Source organism: Saccopteryx leptura, chromosome 1 (genome assembly GCF_036850995.1).
Source record: "Saccopteryx leptura isolate mSacLep1 chromosome 1, mSacLep1_pri_phased_curated, whole genome shotgun sequence".
NCBI lineage: Eukaryota > Metazoa > Chordata > Mammalia > Chiroptera > Emballonuridae > Saccopteryx > Saccopteryx leptura.
In genome coordinates this window covers 300,709,182-300,725,141 of record NC_089503.1, presented here as the reverse complement: position 1 = coordinate 300,725,141, position 15,960 = coordinate 300,709,182, and the positions used below count along the sequence as shown (strand labels likewise).

General features: G+C 39.0%; 1 protein-coding gene across 1 annotated transcript in view; it reads left to right on the top strand.

Annotated features, from left to right (window-relative positions):
• The window catches only part of CFAP54 (cilia and flagella associated protein 54), a 322,454-nt gene that overhangs the window by 81,640 nt on the left and 224,854 nt on the right, over positions 1–15,960 (top strand). Inside the window, exons 20-23 of the mRNA XM_066357258.1 lie at positions 1,715–1,891; positions 5,589–5,681; positions 5,926–6,111; positions 12,607–12,743. Of these exons, the coding sequence (XP_066213355.1) occupies positions 1,715–1,891; positions 5,589–5,681; positions 5,926–6,111; positions 12,607–12,743 (593 nt within the window). The remainder of the gene's footprint in view (positions 1–1,714; positions 1,892–5,588; positions 5,682–5,925; positions 6,112–12,606; positions 12,744–15,960) is intronic.

Here is a 15,960-nt window from a genome sequence, read left to right as displayed (position 1 = left end):
GCATTTTTATTTGTTTTATTTCTTCTTGCTGATAGGAAAAAACTTAATAATATTTATTTAAAAAACCACATATATTAATAGTCTCACTGCTTGAGAGTTACATTTCAAGTTGCTTTAAAATAGGTATAGATCATTGTGTTATGAACATTTTAAGGACAATAAAATATGATAGTAGGCTCTAGCCAGTTGCTCACTAGATAGAGCATCGGCCCAGTGTATGGACATCCTGGGTTCAATTCCTGGTCAGGGCATATGGAAGAGTAACTATCTGCTTTTCTTCCCCCACCTGTCCCCCTTCTCTCCCTGTTTACCTCCCACAGCCAGTGGCTCAGTTAGTTCGAGCCTCCACCCCAGGTACTAAGCGTAGTTTGGTTGGTCAGAATGTCAGCCTCAGGTACTAAAAATGCTTGATACTCGAGCACCAGCCCTAGATGGGAGTTGCTGGATGGATCTTGGTTGGGGAGCATGCAGGAGTCTGTCTTACTATCTCCCCTCCTCTCACATTAAAAAAAAATGATGGTAGATATTCAGAGAGTTAGACTAAAAAATTAAATGTCTCATATTATATGATAATAATGATAAACATTTTAGACGTAAACATGACACTCTTGCCTTACTTAATAACTATGCTCCATATAGTCCTGCTATACTCAAATATAAAGTGTGCCTTATTTAGTAGCTATTTTTTTCCTTCTGCAAAATCATTCAGTGCTTGAAAGATATATACCATCAAGGCTCAAAGAACCTTGAATCTTGATATATATATATATATATATATATATATATATATATATATATATATATCAAGATAGTGTTGTTTACTAATCATTAGAGAAATGCAAATTAAAACCACAATGAGATATCACCTCACACCAGTCAGAATGACGCTCATCAACAAAACAATACAGATTAAGTGCTGGCGAGGATGTGGAGAAAAGGGAACCCTCCTGCACTGCTGGTGGGAATGCAGACTGGTGCAGCCACTGTGGAAAACAGTATGGAGATTCCTCAAAAAATTAAAAATGGAACTGCCTTTTGACCCAGCTATCCCACTTTTAGGAATATACCCAAAGAACACCATAGCACTGTTTCAAAAGAAGAAATGCACCCAATGTTTATGGCAGCATTGTTCATAATAGCAAAGATCTGGAAACAGCCCAAGTGTCCGTCAGTGGACAAGTAGATTAAAAAGCTTGGTACATATATACTATGGAATACTATTCAGCCATAAGAAATGATGACATCGGATCATTTACAACAACATGGATGGACCTTGATAACATTATACTGAGCGAAATAAGTAAATCAGAAAAAACTAAGAACTATATGATTCCATACATAGATGGGACATAAAAATGAGACTCAGAGACATGGACAAGAGTGTGGGGGTTATGGGGGGGGGAGGAGAAGAGGGGTATGGGAAGGGGAGGGGCACAAAGAAAACCAGTTAGGATGGAAGGTGATGGAAGACAATTGGACTTTGGGTGATGGGAATGCAGCATAATCAAATGTGAAAATAACCTGGAGATGTTTTCTCTGAATCTGTGTACCTTGATTTATCAATGTCACCCCATTAAAATTAATAAAAAAAGAAAAGAAAAAAAAGAATATAGTACTAAATTAAAAAAAGGATAGTGTTGTTTAACATTGCTACAAATATAAATGGAATTAAAGCTCTTGAAATGTATTTTGCTGTTTTTTCATTTTATTATAGGAAGCATATTCTTTAATCGAGAAGCTTGAACTAGAACAAAATACCCTATATTCATATCAGAAAAATGTGGAAAGTTCAGAAAGAAAGAAAAGCAGAATCCCTCCTCCACCTATCGTGCTGTCTCGAACTCACTGTTCGGTGACCTTGAAACCTGCTCCGTTTACTTCAGATGTTAAGGTATGTTGTTCATTTTGATCTTTATCTCAGGCAAATCAACATACGTACTTTTATGACTCTGATGATTGATACTTTTATTGCTTTTAGGACTTGACTAGTCTTATTTAGAAGCACTGAACACTGGAATTAGTTAACACTGATGTCTTAACTATACTTAGTTTCTTCATGATTTCTTTTTTTGTGCTATTTCCTTTTATGCTCCACATGACCTTGCTAAGCTCAAATGTAAAGCAAGGAGAAGCAATAGAGAATCATTTCTAAGTATCTTTGTCACCCTGACATAGTCATATGCTGGCATTCTTGTATGATACTTGAAAAGAAGTTTCTCTTGGAGCCAATGATGGAGATGAGGAAATTTGGGAGGAATTTCGAGGTTCTTTCCGAAGTTTTTCCAAATAAACGAGGATTCTTTTAATGCAAACAAATGACAATTTCAGCCATGTTATGTCATAAGTTTTTATGTATTTATTAAAGAATGAGCTCTTTCTTCTGTCCCCAATGACTTGGAACTCAATCTGAATGTGACTGTAACTTGAGATTTAGTTTTCTTACAAGCATCTGGTTCTACCTAATTTATATTATAAAATATTACCTTTTCCTCTTTTGGGTGATCAACAACATACTCTTTGATGTTATATGGAAATGTAATCTTGTACTTTGATTCTCTTTAGGATGTTCCGCTTGAACTCACATGACTTGATGTCATGGAAAGGGCATGGGTTTTAAAGTCAGACAGAGGCAGGGTTAAAATTCTAGCTCACCCCTTACTAGCAGTAAGACCTTAGGAAACCTAAATATACTTCCTGAGATATTTTATGTTTTCACTGTGCTTTCATTTGTAAAATATGTTTATTGTGAAAATTAAATGAGGTATTATATAATATAATATTCTTGGTATATTAACTGTTGTTTCTCCATGTCTTATATTAAACACATATAGTAAACTTTACTAAAACCAATTAATGATGTTATAGACTGTGGTTACATGGCTTGATGATTTTTTAAAATAAATTTTGTCTAATGAGCACTGAGTATCTATTATCTATGAATTCTGTGTAAGGTAATTGTAGTATAAAAATAAACATCAATAAAATATGATTCTAGTCTTTGCGGAGCTTTAGACTGATGGTAGATGGACATTAGTAAGAAGCAATACCATCTTCACAATGTTTTATAATTGAGGGAATAAGAAATAACATCATCTTACCTGTGCTATTATGAATGCATTATTCCAATTGCTAGTAGTTTTAAAGTTCAACTTTGGATTTTTTTGGATCTTTTGAAAGAATAAGGAATCACTGATTTTGGAAATTTAATGCAGAACTAAGACTGAATGATTTATGGAGTTTGTTTTTAAATGATATGATTTATTTAACCAAAATCTTATTTTGTATGTATTTCAAATTAGTGACTAGTTAAGTTTATTTCATAATGCTTATAGAGAGGAAGCTTATAGAAAGAAATGAATTCCACATTTTACTTGTAGTTGCTGGATTTGTCACTTATCATTGTATTAAGTTTATATATGTAATACATTAGTAGATCTGTATGCTCCTGGAAATCATTGCCTTCTGTAACCTACTGATTAGCACTAGGTGGTGCTATGGACTTAAATATGTTTTCTGGTTTGAGGATTCAGCCATCTTTGTTTTTATCAAAATCAGTTAAGGTATTTGTTTCATTAAAATGTTTTAATAGTTGAAAGTACTGATGTTATTTATAAACTTTTAATTCTAAAGTTAGTGATGACTTGTTTATGGTGTCCGTACTCTTATGTAGATTCTAATCACACATTGTTCCTTGTAGTTGCACAAACTGAGATATTTTCATCTGTGGAACAAAATAGTATAAGGACTGCTAATACACGTACTTTTAGAGACTTTTACCCTTCAAATTCTGGTTGATAAATATAGTTTAATATAGAACAGTCCAAGTCATAAACATAGTCTTTCTGTCTTTTCTTTTTTCTCTATAAAATATAGTATTCTTTTTGAATAGGAGGTCAAGGAAAGTTAGTTTCTAATTTGTGTGTGTGTGTGTGTGTGTGTGTGTGTGTGTGTGTGTGTGTGAGAGAGAGAGAGAGAGAGAGAGAGAGAGATTCATCTGATGTTTTTTCTTGTCATCTAGCTTCCCAGTTCCTTCAATGCTCTCTCTGCCCTTCAAGCTTTTGTGCCTTTGTGTAGTGTTTTTTAACCCCTTAGGAAATTTGTTTTGTAAACACATAGATTTGGCCACCTACACCAGAAATTCTTCCTCACTAAGGCTATGCAAGCTTGGGTATATGTAATTTAAAAAAAATGGTTGTTTCTGTACAAATAATTTTTAAAAAGTTATTCTTGGGGCATGGCCGAGTAGATCAGTGGATAGAGCCATGCCCCAGCCGTGCTGAGGTTGTGGGTTCAATCCCCTCAGGGCACAGGGCATATATGAGGTGCAACCAATGAGTGTACAATTGAGAGTGGAACACCTAGGTAGGTCAACGAGTTGATGCTTTTCTCTCCCTCCCTTTTATTTCCTCTCTCTCAAGTCAAGGGAAGAAAATTTTTTTTAAAGTGATTCTGCTACATAGTCAGTGTTGAAAACTACTTGTATAAACAAGACACAATTAGAATTTTTCTATTGACCTAGAAGAGAAAGCAGGATAAGCTATAAGAGGCCTTTGTTTTTTGGAGACAATTACGTTTCCCTTTTCATCCAGGTTCACTTGTAATTTTGGAGTTGAGATGTTGAGAAGTGGAATCTATGGGGAAAGGGGAATGCCCCAATGATGACAGTGCCTCTATCCCTAACCCCTGGACAGTGTGCCTCCTACTAATGCTAGTCCCTAGCTATCAACTTGCTCCCTTTCCTTATAGTGAGACTAGTTCATTACAATAAGAAATGTCCATTATTATTTTGACATCTTGACAGAAGGACCATTGTCTAAGCATTTAATTGTTTAAGCTTGGTTGTTTCCGTAGAATATACATTTTGCTTTTGGTTTATGCCTATATTTAAGAATTATCAAAAGAATATTATGTTTTAGAAAACATATAAGCTAGAGGAAAACATTACCTATAATCTTACCATTTTATTACCCCAAATCTACCACCATTCCTATTTGGGAACATTTTCTTCCAGGCTTTTTTTGTATGTATTTTTTATTTTAAATACTAAAATTTAGTATCTTACTTTTTTTTCCACTTAACTTTTTTGTCATGTATTATTAAATAAAATATGAAAATCATTTTAGTGTTGATCTTTTTTTTTTTCCCCTTCAAGATTAAGTCATTTTTGGAGTCAGTCCCTGCCACTATCTGACCTTGAGCAAGTTAGTAAACATCTCCGTAACTCCATTTCCTGTAAAACAAAAAGGGCAATATATTGTAATCCCATTTTACAGGGATGCTGTGAATATTAGAAAGCATATGTAAATTTTCCAACCATACTCAGCACAAGGGAACTGCTCAGTTAGTAGTAGTTGAAATAATTAATAATGAATATATTTTAGTCTTGTTAGTTCCAGGCAAACTAGTCCTATATTTGCCTTTAAAAAAATAAGATTAAACCTAAGTACTTTTATAAGCTTTGATATCATGTTTTAGAACTTGCATAGTGATGCTTTTATTTAGATAAGTATCTCTTTGCCACGTCCTGGTAGAGGAAAGTGAATGCCTTGTTAGACAACAGATGCTTCACTTGTCTCTCTCCTCGGCAGGTGTCCTGGTACTGCATTCTGGGTTGCAAAGCAGAAGGAAGCTTTGGGAAAGCAAGGCTAAACAATAACCATCTCCCAAACTCAGGAGAGGCGGTATGTCAAATTAAAAACACCTCTAAATGTCAGGAAACCTTACCAAAAATCTCATTGAATGACAGTTTTTTCCCTTAGGAAGTTATTATCATTTCATTAACTTTCTCTAATTTCAACTTGAGTATGACTAAAATCCTACAGTAAATGAAAAAGTTTTTTTTTTTTTAACCTGTAAGGTTTATTTAATTATATAAAGTCACATTGCTTTCATTTTCATACATAACTTGAAATATGTTTTTAACAGATACCAGCTGATGGTAAAAGCATTTTTGAAGTGAAAGGTTTAGAAACCAATGAAAAATATGTTTTTGCAATTGCTGCTTATTCTTCTAATGGGAAGCTTGTTGGTGATGCTGTTGGGGAGACAACGAAACCAATTCTGGTTTATCCCCCCCTTTCTGCTGTCACTGCTCGGATGTTGCTGACCCAGGTAGAAGAGATTTCTGCTAACTTTTTTCTTTATGTATTTTTCTGTTGAGCAGTTACTGAGTAATTTCTGATGGAGAAAAAAAATCACAGCAGATATTCTAAAGCTCCTGTAATACATGTTCTCCATTTTGCAATCTAGTCTCATAAAATAGGAATCATTCCTTCTCTTATCAGTGAGTTCGCTTTCGGTGATAACGTATTTTCTGGATTATATATGTAATACATATTAAATTTAGAAACTTTGGAAAGTACTGAAATGCACAAAGGAAAAAAAAAGAATATTATCTGTTATCCATTCATCCAGAGAAACAGTTCTTAAGCTGGAGTGATTTTTGGCTCCTGGGGACATTTTACAGTATCTAGAGACTGGCACAATTCTGGATTGTCACAATCTAGAGGGGTGCTACTGTGGTAAAGGTCAGGGATGCTGATAAGCATCCTACAAAGCAAAGGACAGGACCCTCACCCTGTAACAAAGAATTATCCAGTTCAAAATATCAATAGTGCCAATGTTGAGAGATCCAGAGATGTCCTTTCATTTGTGTGTATGTGTATACATGTGTATACATACCTATGTGCATGCATTTATGTATATGTAATTTTAATCAGTTTACATATTATTTTATATTCGGAAATTTTCATTTACTATATAACTAACATTGCCATTCCATTTAATTATTCTTTTAAAACATAGTTTTTAACAGCTGCATGGAATTATCTGTCTATAAGATAGTTTATTTAGTCATTCTTTATTGTTGGACAAATTTAGATACTTTCCAGTTGCTATTATAAGCAAAGCCGGGATGCATATCTTTTTCTATAAATATTTGCTTGCATTCATGGTTACTTTCTTAGGATAAATTTATAGAAGTGAAATTTCTGGGTTAATAGAGATAGACAGACCTGAGTTTCAATTCGAGCTCCTTACACTGGCCATGTGATCCTGATGATGAGGGCAAAAAACCTTCAGCTGTGAAGTTGGACTCATAATAGTAGCTACCTCCCAGAGCTATTATGAGTATTAAGTGGAGTTCCATATGTCACATGTTTTACCAAAGCTCTTGTCACACAGTAGGCTCTTAATAAATATTTATATTATTGTTTTTAGTTATGGATATACTCATGAATTAACATTTTTGCTGAAATGATTACCCGACTTAAAACATATCACCAGTGGATAGGACACTAGGAAGAGTGACTCCTTGACCTAAGTCTCAAGCATCTAATTTTAAGCCTATTATTGCCTGTAGAGCTGATGGCTATTCTAAATTTTATTACATTTCCATTGTGCTCTTTTTTTCTCTTAAGAATTGATTAGTATTATAAGCTAAGATTTTTAGTGGCTTTTTATATGATCATATTTTTCAAAGAAAATTAAATTGAGAGAATTGCTTAGATTTGTCTAGCATTGGTTTAGCATGTCATATTGGCTCATGGTTTTTCAATGGTTTGATTTCTTTGAAATCTAATATATTTTCTAATCTGCAGAGATGGAGTTATTTCAAAATGAGGAATGGAATATTTCATCAAGGCCTAATTTTTCTCCAGGGAGTGGTTTGAGTCTTGGGCTTCATTTGGCAGAATTTTCATTGAAAGTTATTAAAACTAAGTCCTAGCTATACTGCTGGGAGAATGAGAAGTGTCAGAAAGCAATGACCTGTGTGTCTTTATTGATACTGTATTTGTAGTACTGCAGTTCACTTATGGCAGTTTATGAGTATTCTGGCTCACATTGTTAAGTGGCTAAAGCAAAATTTTCTCACTTAGCAAATATCCTTAACTTACAAAAGTTTTAGGTTTTAGATTCTAACAAGAAAATATGCTTTTCTCTCAGAATTGCAATCTTTTTTTTCTATGAGAGTGGTTGGTTGTTAGTTTCAGGATAATTCTGTTCTCTAAAAAATATTATATCAATAGATATCCTCATATTAAAATATGGAGAGATTTCACTAAATGCCTATTCACTTGGCTTGGGATTTTAAGTTGCACTTTTGCTCAACATTATTCTATAGACATTAATAAATTCAGGTGAATATTTACTAGGTTTTCCCTTAATATAGATTTAGGCTGTCTGTAAAACTTTGTGATACCTCTTTATAAATGATATATTTTCTGTGAATGTTTTTCAGTTTCCCTCTCTTTATAGCCTCATTTCTTTTTATTCTTCACTTTTAAGTTGGGAATTATTACATAATGTGATATGAAATGTAGAAAATTAGAAATCCGTGAGCTGAATTTTAGGATTTTAGGCAAATTTCTTTGTTTCCATTTCCCTATCTGTAAAATGGATATATGACAAAATGCCATACGCTGCTGCTTTATTGAACTATTAAATCACATAGTGAGTGGGCACAGTGGCTGGTTGAGAAAAGGGAATGGGAAATATCATTTATTAAAAAAACTACTGGGTGACAGGCATTTAAAATTCATCATTCCCTTTATTACAATAACTCTATGAGGGGGCATTATCACTTTCATTTTATAGTTGAGGAGACTGAGATTAATGTAATTCTCCCTCTGTTCGTCCCAGTTAATTCCAGAAAAGGCATCTCAGGGAGGTCATCTACCCAAGGTTACTTGGGTAGCAGGTGCTAAGCCTGACACTTGAACCAGCTCATTCCTTTCTATTGTTCTGTTCAGGTTCCAAGAAGTCACGTGTTCAACATCCTGTACCTGGCTCTTCTAGAGCCTACGCCACTCCCATCTTCTCCCTGCCTGGGTCTGGTGCTGTTCAGCAGGTCTTGATGATCAGTGTTGGCAGTAGAATTGGATCCTGGGACATGAATGCTTTGTTAGTAATCACAATGGTGGTAGGGGAAAGGGAGATATTTTTTCCACTTCATATGTGAAGTCATTAAATTATTTAATAGAAGTTTGCCCTTTGTCTATGACCATTTAGATCATAATAAAAAAAAAAGCTACCAGGTTAAAAAAAAAGATAGTTATCCCCATGTTTAAAGCTCTTTAAAAAGTTTTAACTTGTCTTTTCCCTCTCATCCTCTATCCTCTCATCCTCTAAGTAAATAACACTACTCTCTCTACTCCTGTATTTATTGATGAATTATTTATTCAGTGTCTTGTGCCAGGTTCTATGCTAGATACCATTTCTTCTTTGTTTGAACTGTCATTTTAAACTCAATCTCATTGCCACACCAATAACCCTTGTTTGGATAATTCCGAATTATGGCTTCAGTTAAGACTTTGAGAGTGAGGGCAGCGGCCTGGCTTGGGGAGTGCACCCTGGCGAGACTGCGGAGCTTGGGGAGTGCGCCCTGGGAGGGAGTGCGCCCTGGGAGGGAGTGCACCCTGGGAGGGTGTGCGCCCTGGAAGGGAGTGCACCCTGGGGAGGCTGCAGAGCTTGGGTAGTGCGCCCTGGGAGGGAGTGCACCCTGGGAGGGAGTGCGCCCTGGGAGGGAGTGCGCCCTGGGAGGGAGTGCACCCTGGGGAGGGAGTGCGCCCTGGGAGGGAGTGCACCCTGGGGAGGCTGCAGAGCTTGGGTAGTGCGCCCTGGGAGGGAGTGCACCCTGGGAGGGAGTGCACCCTGGGAGGGAGTGTGCCCTGGGAGGGAGTGCACCCTGGGAGGGAGTGCGCCCTGGGAGGGAGTGCACCCTGGGGAGGGAGTGCGCCCTGGGAGGGAGTGCACCCTGGGAGGGAGTGCACCCTGGGGAGGGAGTGCGCCCTGGGAGGGAGTGCACCCTGGGGAAGCTGCAGAGCTTGGGGAGTGCGCCCTGGGAGGGAGTGCACCCTGGGAGGGAGTGCGCCCTGGGAGGGAGTGCACCCTGGGAGGGAGTGCACCCTGGGGAGTGCGCCCTGGGAGGGAGTGCACCCTGGGAGGGAGTGCACCCTGTGAGGGAGTGCACCCTGGGGAGTGTGCCCTGGGAGGGAGTGCACCCTGGGAGGGAGTGCACCCTGGGAGGGAGTGCACCCTGGGGAGGCTGCAGAGCTTGGGGAGTGCGCCCTGGGAGGGAGTGCGCCCTGGGAGGGAGTGCACCCTGGGAGGGAGTGCGCCCTGGGAGGGAGTGCACCCTGGGAGGGAGTGCACCCTGGGAGGGAGTGCGCCCTGGGAGGGAGTGCACCCTGGGAGGGAGTGCACCCTGGGGAGGGAGTGCGCCCTGGGAGGGAGTGCACCCTGGGGAGGCTGCAGAGCTTGGGGAGTGCGCCCTGGGAGGGAGTGCACCCTGGGAGGGAGTGCACCCTGGGAGGGAGTGCACCCTGGGGAGGCTGCAGAGCTTGGGGAGTGCACCCTGGGAGGGAGTGCACCCTGGAAGGGAGTGCACCCTGGGAGGGAGTGCGCCCTGAGAGGGAGTGCGCCCTGGGAGGGAGTGCGCCCTGGGAGGGAGTGCACCCTGGGAGGCTGCGGAGTCCAGGCAGCCGAGGTCTTCAGACCTGTGGTTCTCTCTGTATGTCTGCCTTGTTTTTCATTCTCTAAAGATTGAGTTTCTTTTACCTCTCTATTTTTTGGAGGGAAAATGTCAGTTTCCTGATTTTTTATATTTCTCTCAATTTCAGCTCTAAACAGAGACCAGCGAGCTGTCTCTTAATGTTGATTACCAAATTCCTGGGAAAGAGACTCTGGTTGGCCTGCCTTCTGTATTAAAGAGTCTGATCCCCCCATTTTTGATGTTTGACTACTGAGTTGGTTTTAAAACTCGCCCCTCTTTTCTTTTAACCGCATATTTCCGCAGGCTGATAAGGGGGTCTGTGGGCTTTACCTTGTCTCTGGTGACAGCAGGACATCTACACCTCCCAGCCGGCAGGAACTTTCCTTGTTCCTAATGCCCAGCCGCTAATCAAGGCCCAGCCTATTCCTTCTGCTTTGGCCAAGCCAGCTGGACCTGTTTGTGCCTCTCAAACTCTCCCTGGGATTCTCTTGTGTGAATAATACATTTTCTCTCAAGTTCTCCAAGTGTGCCTAGGTCATCAGCCTTGACATCAGAACCAAACTGAGGGGGAGAGCACCCATTTTGCTTTGAAGAGGGGGCTGTCAACAGCCAGCTTAAGTCAGGCACTCACTCTGGGCTACTCTAGCATGTCATAGTACAGTACAACCTCTCGGTGTCCTCTTCTGTTGGTAGAAGGAACTTATTAAGAAAAGATGCATTCAACACATTATTTAATTCATTTAACACATTATTATTGAGTGCTTGCTCTGTGCCAGGCATTGCTCTAGGCTAGTGATTTAGAACTTGAGCATGCAGCAGAATGGCCTGGAGTGCTAGTTAAACCCATTGCTGGGTCCTACCACCAGAGTGATGATCATCTAGTCTGGGTGGGACCTGAGCATTCTGCATTTCTAACAAGTTTCTTGCTGATGCTGTCTTTCCAGTCTCTCCTAACTGCACTGTGGTGATTTCCCACTATTGGATCTTACTCAGATTCTGTCTAAGCTATGCCCATCTGAATCTTACCTCTTCTTAGGGTTCAGCCCAAGCCCTGCTTCCTCCTTAAAGTCTTTATTTCTTCTGTCCTAAGCCTCCACAGTTATTATGTTATTCTTTGTATTTTCTGTGATTCCATGTGTTTTATGTCTGTAACTTGATTACAGTTTTACAGTTTTATGGAATATGAGATTATTTTAAGCTTTCAAATGATCTTTATGGTGCTTAGTACACAGTAGAAGCTTCATAAAAATTTATTGCTTGGTTGATTTTGAGTGCTGATGTGGCAGACTTAAAATGTTTTGGTTCTGTCAATCTCTAGAGTAGAATGTAATCTAGCACCATGTCATTTACATACTTAATTCAATGAATTTATTTATATTTTATGTTTTACCTGCTTGCATTAAGGATTCAAAACAGCACATAACTTGTGGTAAGATTTCATATTGTTATACATATTAAAATAGAATGATTTTTAGATATATCTCTAAAGAAATTTATTCTACCAAAAGAAATGGGTAAGTTGATGATATTTTTTTCTTCTGAACTTCAAGGAATTACCAGTAAAATCAGTTATTTTGCCTAATGTTGAACATGTCAAACTTAAAATGGATCCTGGCTTCTTGGAACATCTCCATTTTATTCTTCACTCTTTTCATTTGTGAACCCTTTGTTGCACAAAAGCTCCAAAAGTGTCAGTCAGAACCAGAAAAGAATGAAGTATATTTTATATTTTGGGTTTGGGAAATCTGATTGTATCTCTTGGAACAGATTGTTCATTATAACAGTGTCTATAATAAATGGAGCGCACTGCTGAGATAGAAGGAAACGAAATTAATTTGGCTCAGATGTGATCTTTGTTTTGCTTATGAGAATTTGAAACATCCTTACAGAGTTTCAAATTTCCATGCAATTTAAAAATAAAAGAGATTTCAAGATGCATCTGTCTCCCTGGCTAGTGGCCGTCATTACCTTACTATGGCATTGTAGAACAGAGTAGCAAATGGGAATCATTGTATGTGATATTAGTGTGTGATAGGACCTTCTCAGAATTCTAGTTTGAAATGTACATTTCACATATGCCACTATTGCATAAAATAATGAGCTTTCTGTTGTAGGTGGCCTATCAGATTGGTAACTATGAGCTGGCTAAGAAAGTTTTCTCACCAGTCTGGGATTATTTTGTTGCTTCACCACCTCACAACGAACAGTCTGTTACTTGTTTAAGCAACATAATGACTATTACACAGAGAAGGTAATTAGAAATATTTATTTAAAATATTATTTGCTTTTTGACATGAAATGTTGGGTGTGAAGCCTAGAATTAATTTATTTTCAATTCCATGTTAAAATGGTCCCTATAAAACTGTGTCCAATTAGTTTTTAATAAGCATGTACATCTCAAGATCTTGAATCCCTGTTAGAAACTTCTTTGCTAGAAGTCAGAAAAAGCACTGCAGGCACATGGATACATTCAGAATATGTTAATGGAAGTTATAAAAAAATAGCAAACACTAACCAAGGTAATTTCAGATATACTATAAAACACAAATATAATTAGGAGTTTTTGTAACAGAGAAAGGTCAGATTCAGGTTAAAGTCAAGGTTTGATGGGTGGATAGACTATTAGGGTAAAAAGGCTTTCGGTTGCATAAAAACAATCCCAGGATTAGCCCATCAGCAACTAGATGTGGTCCAGTAGAAGCTATATATAAAACCACAGGCCATCCTTTGCCTTACTACCATTTTCTCTTAAAAGAACAAAGTTTAAGAGCAGCTTAAGAAATGAGCTTTGAACCTGACCAGGCGGTGGCGCAGTGGATAGAGCATTGGACTAGGATTCTGAGGACCCAGGTTCGAGACCCCGAGGTCGCCAGCTTGAGCGCGGGCTCATCTGGGTTGAGCAAGAGCCCACGAGCTTGAACCCAAGGTTGCTGGCTCCAGCAAGGGGTTGCTCGGTCTGCTGGAGGCCCGCGGTCAAGGCACATATGAGAAAGCAATCAATGAACAACTAAGGTGTTGCAATGCGCAATGAAAAACTAATGATTGATGCTTCTCATCTCTCTCCGTTCCTGTCTGTCTGTCCCTATCTATCCCTCTCTCTGACTCACTCTCTGTCTCTGTAAAAAATAAATAAATAAAAAACCTTAAAAAAAAAAGAAATGAGCTTTGGTGTTGTGATTTTGAGCTGTCTTTAACAAGTTCAAACACAACAACAATCTCCTTCACCTACTTGTTAATGCCTTGAAATTTCTTTAATAAGGAGACAGAACTCTTTATACCTCAATCAAAGAGAATGAGCTTAAAATGCAAATGCTGGAGTTGAATAAAGGCTTTGGTAATGCTTATTCACATTTAGCTATAATTACATTTAATTTAAAAATGTTGACTTAGCATTTATTATGTACAAGGATTCTAGGTGCTATGAAAGATGGGGTGGAGAGGCATTTTAGAGGAGAAAGAGACAGGACTTGGAATATCTATGTAACTTGTGAGGACAAGAGAGAGGAAGTTAACTGGGGTTTTCAGGATTACCTGACTGGGAAGCCTATCCATTTACTAAGGGAACATGACAGGTGGAACAAGTTTTTGAAGAAAGATAATGAATTTGATTGGAAATATATAAATATATAAATATATATATATATATATATATATATTTTTTTTTTATTGGAAATATTTTGCATTTAGTTTTCCAGCAGGGCACCTTTGTAGATATGAGATATCCAGTAGATATTTGGATAGTTAGTGTTGATCTCTTTAGGAGAGTGGTGAAAGCTAGAGACTCAGATTTAGAAATGGTTCATGGAGATCATCATTGAAATTTGGACTATGAGTGATACCTCCTAGGGATGGTTGTTTAGCAGGAAAGATAGAAGGTTGGAATTCAAATCCTGGGTATGTTTACAATTAAGAGACAGAAGCAGAGATGGAACCAAGGAAGGCTACTTACTGTAAGGGAGCAGTCCAGGCCTGCCCTGTGGTGGCGCAGTGGATGAAGCATTGACCTGGAACACTGAAGTTGCTGGTTCAAAACCCTGGGCTTGCCTGGTCAAGGCACATATGGGAGTTGATGCTTCCTGCTCCCCCCGCCCCCATTCTCTCTCTTTCTTTCTCTTCTCTTGCTCTAGAAATGAATAAATAAAAAATATCTAAAAAAAAAAAAAAAAAAAAAAGGAAGAAGAAAGATAAGGAGCAGTCCAGGAGGTGACAGTGTGGGAAAGTGGACTCCCAAGGGCAGTAGGTGCAGCACCAAGGAGGAGTGTCCAGCAGTGTTGAAGGCTAGTGCAGGGTCCAGTGGAGCAGCTGCTCAATGGAATGCTGTGGGTAGGGTGTAAACTAAGAAGAGGTCTTTAATTTTTTTTTTTTGACAGAGATAGAGTCAGAGAGAGGGACACAGAGGGACAGACAGACAGGATGAGAGAGTCGTGAGAAGCATCAACTCTTCGTTGCGGCACCTTAGTTGTTCACTGATTGCTTTCTCATATGTGCCTTGACCAGGGGGCTACAGCAGAGCGAGTGACTCCTTGCTCAAGCCAGCGACTCTGTACTCAAGCTGTTGAGCCCATGCTCAAGCTGGATGAGCCTGCATTCAAACCGGCAACCTTGGATTTCAGACCTTGGTCTTCTGCATCCCAGTCTGATGCTCTATTCACTGTGCCACTGCCTGGTCAGGTGTGAAGAGGCCTTTAGAGTTGGCAATTAGGAGGCCACTGTTGAGGTCTAGAGAGTCATTTTTGTTCTATGATAGGACAGGAACATGTTGCAATTGGCTAAGGAGTGAATGAAAATGGATAGTTATAATAAGCAGACTACTCATATAAAGTTTGGTGGCAAAGAGAAGAGGAAAGTGGGTAGACGCTTGAGGGGAAAGGCAGCTTAAGGGAAGAATTTTGGAGGGTAGAGGGAAGGAAGCCAACAGAAAAGGAGAGACTGAGGATCCAAGGAGACGTAGATGATGATGACACTGTAGGAGAACCAGGAGGATTTAAGAGCACATGGGGTGAAGAATAGTGAGTTTTGAATATGTGTGTGCGAATGTGACTAAGGCAACATCAGGGAGAAACAGATGTGTTGATGAGAAGCACAAATGACTCAGGTGATGTCACATAACATGTATTGTAGTAGAGCCCAGTTTCTTGTGTCTAAGGGCAACTTTTGATCCATCAGTATATCACAGGTCTAGAATAGTGTCTTGTACACAGTAGGTGTTCAAAACATGATCGTTTGAATGAGAAGAATAATAAGCGAGTCTGATCAGGCAGTGGTGCAGTGGATAGAACATTGGACTGGGATGCGGAGGACCCAGGTTCAAGACCCTGAGGTCACCAGCTTGAGCGCAGGCTTATCTTGAGGCAAAAAGCTCACCATCTTGGCTTGAGCAAGGGGTTACTCGGTCTGCTGTGCTCCCCGGTCAAGGCACATATGAGAAAGCAATCAATGAACAACTAAAGTGCCACAACGAAAAACTG